Source organism: Alnus glutinosa, chromosome 6 (assembly GCF_958979055.1).
Source record: "Alnus glutinosa chromosome 6, dhAlnGlut1.1, whole genome shotgun sequence".
Classification (NCBI taxonomy): Eukaryota; Viridiplantae; Streptophyta; class Magnoliopsida; order Fagales; family Betulaceae; genus Alnus; species Alnus glutinosa.
Genome location: NC_084891.1, coordinates 19,067,027 through 19,076,237, shown reverse-complemented (window position 1 = coordinate 19,076,237; position 9,211 = coordinate 19,067,027). Strand labels below are relative to the sequence as shown.

At 35.5% G+C, this 9,211-nt stretch overlaps 1 protein-coding gene across 2 annotated transcripts; it reads left to right on the top strand.

Annotated features, from left to right (window-relative positions):
- The first annotated feature begins 624 nt into the window (after positions 1 to 624).
- LOC133871760 (protein CHLOROPLAST IMPORT APPARATUS 2-like) lies at positions 625 to 5,833 on the top strand. Of its 2 annotated transcripts, XM_062309177.1 has the most exons (3): positions 626 to 2,599; positions 3,257 to 3,406; positions 5,423 to 5,833. In XM_062309177.1, the coding sequence occupies exons 1-3, from the start codon at positions 1,598 to 1,600 to the stop codon at positions 5,468 to 5,470; spliced, it is 1,200 nt and encodes a 399-aa protein (XP_062165161.1). In that variant the 5' UTR covers positions 626 to 1,597; the 3' UTR covers positions 5,471 to 5,833. The 2 variants fall into 2 exon arrangements, with proteins under 2 accessions (XP_062165162.1, XP_062165161.1); XM_062309178.1 differs by lacking the exon at positions 5,423 to 5,833 and having other exon boundaries at positions 625 to 2,599; positions 3,219 to 3,401.
- The last annotated feature ends 3,378 nt before the right edge of the window (positions 5,834 to 9,211 follow it).

Sequence of the window (9,211 nt, the reverse complement as noted above, 5' to 3'; positions counted from 1 at the left end):
CGACGTTTAAGATAACAGTGCCAACCTTATGAGCATTTTCAGTAGATGCTCTAAATTTTTTATATTGTGTATATTTAATTAATATGAGAAAAAAATCACGTTTAAAAACTTGTTTTCTCATTATTGAAAACACATATTTTACTTTTTATTAGCAACTTTCAGGCAAACAATTTAGCTTATGTATGTTTTTTTAATCATTTCTCTCTCTTCTATTTTTTTTTTTTTTTTTTTTTGGTGATAGCTATTTCTCTCTTGTTGGTTAAAGAAAACAATAAAAAAAAATACTGAAAAAAATATTTAAAAAATAAATAAAGAATGAGATAAAAAAAAAAAAAAATCTGTTAAAATTTGTATTGAAAAAATAGTAAGTAAACTAAAAAATAGTGATTTTTATTAGCTAAAATAAAAAGACTTTTATTTATCAAAATGGGTTGAGTTTAGTTCACCCAAAAAAGAAGAGGAAAAAAAGAAATTAAGGCAAAATTATTAGTAAGAACTAAAGAAAAACAAGAAAAGAAGGTCAATATAGTAAATGAGAAAAAGATAAAATAATTGAAGTGGTAAAAGAGAGGAAGGCAAAAACAAAGTGGTCCCACACCGGGGAACTGCTGAAACTGAGCATTGTCTCTTCCTCTGTTCTCATCCCCCCATGATCACTCAAACAAAACCCCTGCAACCCATCAGTGCACTCTCTCTAGTCTCTACACACAGAAAGAGATTCTGTGCGTTTGTGCCTGCCTATAAAGAACAGAGCTCCCAACGGAACTTTTCCTTTTATCTGCTCCTCCTCGTGACCTACAACTACTCTGCACACAAATATATATCCCATCCTCTCTTAATTCTTATCCCTTCTTTCTCTCTGTCCCAGTTTTCATGCTTCCATTTCTCTGTGTGTACTCAGAGTGTCTGGTTTCCTTATTGGGTAACTTTTCCTTCTGAGATATTTCTCATTCGTTTTGGTCAAAACCCATTCTCATCACTGTTTGGGTTTCTTCGTCTTCTCTAGGGTTTTGGGTTTTTTTTCACAGAACGATTGAGACCTTTTGGTTTCTGAGTGTGTGTTTTTCATAGATTTTCCTGAAGAATTTGATACGTTCTTCAAAAACGATTTTTTTTTTTATAGGGTTTCTAGTCTGTTCCTCTAATAAATATATCTTCTAATTCTTGGCTTTTTCTTCCTAGTATTTTTAAGCCAACAACTTTTGTTGGCTGTACTTCCAGGGTTTAGGGTTTTGTACTTTTTCCCTTTTTTTTTTTTGCTTTGCCAGTTCTCTCAGTGAAAAAAACTGTAGCAAGTTTTGAGCTTTTCTTGAAGCTGGGGCTCTTAATTACTATCTGATTCTGAAGACTTTCTGCTTGTTCCTGAAATGGGATTTCTTCGATGTTCATTTTTTTTCAATGGTTTGCTCTGTTTTAGCTATCGAATTGTATTTGCTCTCCCGCTCTGGCATTAAAGCCTGAATTCAATCTGATTTTTTGGGCTTTCAGACCTTCAAGTACTCTCCCACTGAATTTCTTCAAATCCTGAATCTGAATTTGGGTCTTAGGCCTCCAATTTCAACTGAATTTCATCTTCTTTGTCGGAAACGCTCCACAAATGTCTTCGTGTCTAAGCGGAGGCAGCGGAAGAACCTATGCGCTCGACCTCGACATCGTGAAATCCCCATCGACATCGACCAGAACCTCGCACTCTTCTTCCCCTTCTTCGACTCTCTCCGAATCGAGCAATTCCCCGCTCGCAATCTCCACCCGAAAACCCCGAACCTCTCGAAAGCGGCCCAACCAGACCTACAACGAAGCCGCAGCGCTCCTCTCCACGGCCTATCCCAACATCTTCTCCACCAAACACCTCATAAAGCCTCGCAAATTCACAGCACAACATGATTCTTTCTTGGACCAGTCCTCCGAGTTACTACTGCCCTTTCGGGTCATCGACAGCTCCGGTTTCTTGCTCCACCAACCAATCCAAGAAAAACCCAGTTTCCAAATCCAATCCAAGGTTGCGAATTTCTGCGAAAAGCCATGCCAAAGCCCTGGGGAAGTTGATTTTCAGGCGAATTCTTTGGATTTGTGTGATGGGTACGAGGAGGATTTCGACGCGGAATCGATTCTTGATGAGGAAATCGAGGAGGGAATCGATAGTATTATGGGGAATCTGAGTGTGGGTACCGATACGGTAGATGATTCTTGTAGCGGTGGCCAAAATAATTCCTGGTACGGGAATCCAATTCCAATGGGATTGGGTTTTGGCGGGAAATTCGAAGTGGGTTTTGGGATGAGAAGGGGAGGAGTGAGAGCTCTGAGACATGTTGATGAGGGGAACTGGTGGAGATTTCCGGTCGTGGATGTGCGCCAAATCTCTCCGAAATTCCACAGGCATTCATCAGGTTCTGCAGAGAAGAAGAAAAAGAAGGTCGAAAAGCCGCCGGCCATGGAGTTGAAGCACAAGGAATTGCCCAAAGAAAATTCTACTCCCAAACCCAATTCTGGGTTGCTGTTGAAATTGAATTTTGACGAGGTTTTGAACGCTTGGTCCGACCGGGGATCTCCGTTTTCCGACGAAACTCCAGGCTCCGAATTGCCGGGAAATGATGTTTCTGTACGTTTCTCATCTCCCACCAGGAAACACAAATCCAAGAACTTGCAACATTGTTGAAACCTGGAAACCTCTTCTGTAGTTCTCACTCTTTCTTTCTTTCTTTTTTCAATTTTGTTTTTCACTTGTCAAGCTCCTTTTCCATGGCCATGGGCAATAAAATAAAAAAGCAAACTGAATTTTTATTGGCTCCTTTTTATTTATTTATTTCCTTTTTTCTTTTTAGTTTCAAAACTTAATTATTTTTAGAAATTATTGGTTATACCACCAAAGGACCAAAAAGGGGTTTTGTGGTCCAATTACACGAACCAAAAAAAAAATATGTTGGAGTAATAATAAACTCACTTTTACAACATGTGATTTCACCAATTTATGAGCCATAATTTGTTTATGTTTTTTTTTTTTTTTAAAACCTTTTTTAAGGAACATTAATTATGGAGACATTTTTATTTTAATCACCCATTTATATTAATCTTTTTTTTTTCGAAAATAAAAATAAAAATGAAGGAAATAGTTGGTCTGTTTCTCAGTCCCCATATTGCTGGCATTGACTAGAATGTCTATGAAAATGACAGAGCTGTCCTTGAATCATGATTTTTTATGATGGTTTATTGTGATGCAGAGCACTGAATCATTTCCTCTTAACTTTGATTGGGGCAGGCCAGGCTTGCGCAAATAGACTTATTTTCGGACGGAGTGAGAGAAGCTAGCGTGCTACGCTACAAGGAAAAGCGGCGTACACGGCTCTTCTCTAAGAAGATCAGGTACCAGGTTCGAAAAGTCAACGCTGATAGACGGCCCAGAATGAAGGTACGCAATCCAACGTAGTTGATAGAAAGTTTTGATCTTTTATTTTATTTTTATTTTTTAAAAAAAAATAATTTGATGCTTATATAAAAATGGGACTAGAATCTTGTGGCTAACGGCACCCATGCGTCCCACGGTAATTGTGGGTCCCCCTAATTAGGTATCAATTACTGTACCTTTTGGTGCCAACAATGATTGACAATTGCAATTATAGCTACCGAGTAATGAGAGAGTGAGACATTTTTGTTGTTGAATATCATAAAAAATCTTCTTTCACACGCCGTTAATTAATTAAATTCGACTAATAATATTTGTACACATTTTATTTACACACTTATATTTGATGTAAGATTTATATATACGTGGGTCCATCTCATATGCGTGAGACAACTGAATACTATGAATGAAAAATAAACTCCTTTTAAAAGGATTTAGATGATACTATATTATTATTGCCGTTTGGTGGCCGCTAAACAGATTTACCGTCCCTGCAATGGCCTCTAGTCACGTTTGGTGGCTGCTCGAGGGCTGTCAGGCACTACTAACGGTCGCACGTTAGCCGCCAAACACATCTAATGAATGTGTGGTTCTCACCAAACACATTTGATGGCCGCGAGGGCTACTAGACACATTTAGCGGCTATCAATTTTGTAAATCAAGATGTAATAAGATAGTGAAACATGTAATAATAAGGGACAACAATCCTCCTCTCCATTTTTTTTTTCTAAATATAAAAATTTATTTCATTGTTAGAATTTACAATCAATATATTTAATGGTATATATAATATAATATTATATTATTTAAATTTTTAAAAAAACATGCTTACTTTAATATTATATACAGTGTTAAATATTATATTGAAATCAAATTGTGCGAATCCTATTCCAATAATATATATATATTTTAACAACTTAGTTTATGATTGTTCTAATGGGCCCACCAAAAAACTGTTATATGTGTTTTTTTTAGTTGTAAATATTTTGTGTTTAATATATTTTTCCGAGTCACGCAATTTAAATTTAAAACATTTTCACTCTGCCAATGCATATTCTTGGTGGCCAATCTAATTTAGGTTTATAAAATAATTACAGCATATATAAGCGTGATGTTGATTAGGTGGGAGGAATCTTAGAGTTGAAATCATTTATTGACGTTTGGTGGAGTGAACCATCTATATATTTTAGGGGTTAAGTAAAGCGTTGGAAAAACACTTAAGATCTTAAATGTTCTGCATGTTTTAAGCATAATCTTAATTATGTGTATATAAGTTCTTAAACACATTCTTTTTACAAACCCATGACTTGAACATACGATTAAGTTTTTTTTTAATTTTTTTTTTTAATTTTAGTTTCATACAATTGATGAAATTTTATGAATGACCATGTTACAAACTTGTACACATTCTTTCTACGAGGCCAAAAAAAGAAATTGACACCCTTATGAATCTATAGTAACTATGAATTATACCCGAACTTTTTATACTTGTTGTTTTTCATATCTTCTCAATTTTCTTAGGAAAGTGGACACCTCATATGATTTATTAGATATTCTAAAACTTTCATATTGTATATATTTAGTTGATATGAGACAAAAATCACGTCTAGTAACTTGTTATTTCCTTATCTAAAACATTTATTTTGCTTTTGATTAGCTACTTTTAAGCGAGCACTATAGCTAATTATTTTCTTTCTTTTTTAAAAAAAAAAATCATTTCTCTCTTTACTCTCTCTCTCTCTCTCTCTTTTTACTACAATCATTTGTCTCTCCCCTCTTGGTAGTTCAAGAAAAAAAAAGAAAAAGAAAAAAGGAAATAATATTTAAAGAAAATAAAGAATATAATAGAAGATATATCGGAGACTGTATTAGAAAGTAGTAGACACACAAAATGGCTCTTAAAAAGGGTTTCTCATTATAAAAATGATGCTTTTTAATTAGCTAAAATGCATAATATTGCTGGAGATCCTTTTAAATAACTTCCTTTTTACTCATTATAATATGTTGTTTGGGGCTTTGCAGGGGCGGTTTGTTAGGAGGCCAAACTCTAGCGCAAATGGTCAAAGATGAAAAGGGAAAAAAAAAAACATGACATTGGGGTTGTGTTCTTCACCAACACTTTTGGCTTCTCTTCTTTTTGTTGTTTGATTACAACTTCCTGTTTTTGGTCGTTGTCCTTTTTTGTTTTTCCTACTGCTTTTTCACAGCAAGAAGCTCAGGAAATTAAGAAGAGGAGCATGGAGAAATAGCCAAAACTACTTTTACCCTAGCTAGGTTTTGATCATTTTCTCTGTTTTTCTTTTTCTTTGTTTTTGTTTTTTTTTCCTAGTCTTTCGTTTCCACTTTGTTACAAGTCAACAATACCTTTTAGTAGGTACAGAGATTTTGGTGAATTCAATAGTAGCACAAGGCAAATCGTTAATTGGCTTCAAATTTCAAAAGTCATATATGATAATTTTTTTTTTAATTTATTTATTGAAGTAATGCTTGATTGGTACCATGTGTGCTTGGTTGGAGACATGTCTTGTCAAATGTGATTGTGTAATCATGGTTTAGATGCTGACAATTGGACCCAACACTTGTTGCTATCTAAGAATCTTATTGGAAAGTCTAAGATGATCGAGTGTTTTTGGACCATAAGGAGTGCATTTTGGTTCAAAATCACAATCAACTCTGGATATGACTTAATACGATTCCTTTATACTTTAGCTTTGATTTATGAGAAAGGCTAGAAGTACTCACTAAGAGTATAATTTCGGGTCGGTTATAACCGGCCAAAAAATCGTAACCAAGTACTAGTCGATTCCAGGTAACTGAAAAACCGAGAAACCGGTTTGATACTCAGAACCGAAGCCGATTATTCAGTTTTTAGACACCCGATTATAATCGGGTAAACGACTCCGAGTGTGTGTGTATATATATATATATATATATAGCCCAATTCAGTTATTCAAGCCCTTCAGCCCATGTGAGAACTGTCCAACTAATCCACGCACAGTAGATTCATCTAGACACTCCAGCCAGCTGTAATACATGAGCAGTGCTATGGAGAAGGAAAAATCCGGAAATTTTCCTTCTCCCAAGCATTACCCGTAATACATTGACTCGACTTCTCAACGCTTTGACCAATGTTAAGGGTAATGCTTGGGTGAAGCAAAATTTCCGAATGAATTCCGAAAGTTTTGCTTCTCCTTAGCACTGCTCCAATGTTAAACAAACACCCCACCTATCTCTTCCTAAAGCTTCTACCAACTCCCAACTTCCCTTAGCAAAACAATGGGTCTTTTTCAAATTTACCACCCATTTTTTGCATGGCCCGTGACAAATAATGAGACTTGGTCAGGTATTTGCCGAGAAAAGAAGCGAGCATAGCGCCAAGAATTCATAATACTGCACTCATTTGATCCCTACATGTTTAGAAGAATTTCTTTTCCTGTGTTGGAACTCTTTTTGCATATAAAGTTTGTTTTGTTTGCTTTTTCTTTTTTCCCCATCTTTCTTCTCTTACCTTCGTTTTCTGTGTCTGATTTCTAAATGCTCCCTGCATCAACGACAGCTTCACTGCAATGCAAATATATTTACTCCAATTCTTCAAACACAGAAAACCAGTCCGGATAACCAGTTTCATCCGGGGTACCCGGTTTCGGTTACTGAATTTCAATAATCGAAACCCCGCTCTCCAGAGTCGATTCCCCGTTATTAGCCAATACCTGTGAACCCGCTCCGGATTTACACCCATAGTACTAATAAATCTTTTACTAATAGATGAATATTAAAATGATATGAAACTTATTCATTGATACTCATATCATTTATTTTTATTAATTCTTTTAATCATCTCCAATGAATAAGCTCTACATTATCTTAATACCCATCTCTTAGTAAAAGATAAACAGATTTTTCTACAAACAGATTTGTAGGAAATTTTCTACAACCCACATATAAGAGTGGCATGTACCCTTTAAACATATGAGAATCACATGTTTTTTTATTAATGCTATTAAAAAAATATATGAAAATCACATGCTATTACAACATATATTTCTCGTATATCAAGGGATACATGTCAATTTTAAATATGGATTACATGAAATTTCGTACAAAATGATTCGTAAGAAATTTCTGTCCGTAAAAAATTTAGTACGTCTAATATTTCTTTTAATTTATTTGTTATGATTGAAGAAAGTATTAGTCACATCTAAATTGTAGTGCCTCCGACCCGCCCGGAAGAGCTAGGTTTGTTTACTACATGGTCTCGGCAGCGCATAGAAAATCCAAAGCAAGACTTGAATAAGACATAAATACCCTCATTAATGAAAACATAACCAAAAGGTTTTACTACAAGAAATAAGGCTTTTCATGTCGTTTTACTAAAACGACGCATGGACCGTGATATTGCGTTGTGTTTATTGTTTAATACATGGCGTCAATTTTCGTCGGTTTGTTACAAGCGAAGTTAATTCACACGTCCATTTTCCAAAAAAAAAAACCATGAGTAAAGACATTTAAATTCACGTCGTTTTGGTTGAAACAATGTTAATTTAACACAATCTAACGTCGTTTTATAAAAAATAGTAGATATGTGGGCATTAAATGGCGTGAGAAGAGAAGATTTAACGTTGTTTGGTAAGCTTCAACAATAAATGAACTTTGAAAACATAAATAAGTCAAATTAGTTAATAGATAGCCATTAAATGGCGTGGGAAAAGAAAATTTAATGGATGTTGGCAGCGGTGAAACTGCTTGAAGTTTAACGACTATTATTTGCTTTTGACTTTTACGAATCAGATTTTTCAGAAGGTTATCCATTTTAATATTACTTTCACATAAACATGTTTAACTGTAAAATTATGATAGGTTTATGGCCATCACATCTTTAAAACGCGTTGTATTAAGAAATGTGTGAATATACATATAAGCATATACCCATTCTCATACTCAAATGATATGGGACATCACATGAAGACCCGAACGGGCCGTCGCCCCTTCAAAAGTTGTGAAAAAAAAAAAAAGGGTTAAACACCTTTTTAGTCCATGAGTTTTGACGACTTTATTTTTTAGTCCCTGAGTTTCAATTCGCATCACAGATGCTACCTAAATTTTGGGAAATGACCAAATAAGTACCTCGGTTAACTTCTCCGTCCAAAAACTAACGGCTCCCCACGTCACTGACACTTAGCACCACTGGAATGTCGACACCTGTCCAGTGAAACACGTCAGCATCCACTTAATTTCCAAATCACCCAAACACCTCAACATCACACACCCACGTCATTTGTTTATTTTGGGGGGAAAACTATTTTCTGCAATTTAAGAAACTCAAAACTGAAACTCAAATATTTCAAACAAAAAAACTTAAATCATTTCATCGTTAATCTGAGAAAGAAATCAAAATCCCTAAAATGAACTTGTGAAGTGAAGAAGTGAAGAACCCTAATCCCTAAAATCCCCCTCGACGGACTCTCTCTCGACCGGCCCACTCCTTCCCGGACTCTCGCTCGATTTCTCTCCCGTCGACTCCAATGAACGGGCCGACTCCCTCCCAAACGTCGAAGAAGGGGGATTTCACCTAACCTCGGCCGGACGTCGAAGACAGTGGATTTCGCTCGCTCATCAAGTCGGCACATTCCGAGGTATTTTGCCCATTTTTGTGTTTTTAGAAGTTTGTTTCGTGCTATATATATATATGGATTGTGTATTGTGATTGTCGGTTGAATCTTTGTTTTGGTTTTTGGAACAAATGCTTGTCGGTTGTTGGGCAAAGTGATGAGGTTATAAAAACAGAAACTTTCGGTTGTTGTGGGTGGATAA

Bases quoted from the DNA above. Each gene is read 5' to 3' on its own strand.
- LOC133871760 (XM_062309177.1), top strand. From the start codon at position 1,598: ATGTCTTCGTGTCTAAGCGGAGGCAGCGGAAGAACCTATGCGCTCGAC. The intron at 2,600-3,256 runs GTACGTTTCTCA...TGATTGGGGCAG, and splicing joins TGCCGGGAAATGATGTTTCT to GCCAGGCTTGCGCAAATAGA. The intron at 3,407-5,422 runs GTACGCAATCCA...GGGGCTTTGCAG, and splicing joins ATAGACGGCCCAGAATGAAG to GGGCGGTTTGTTAGGAGGCC.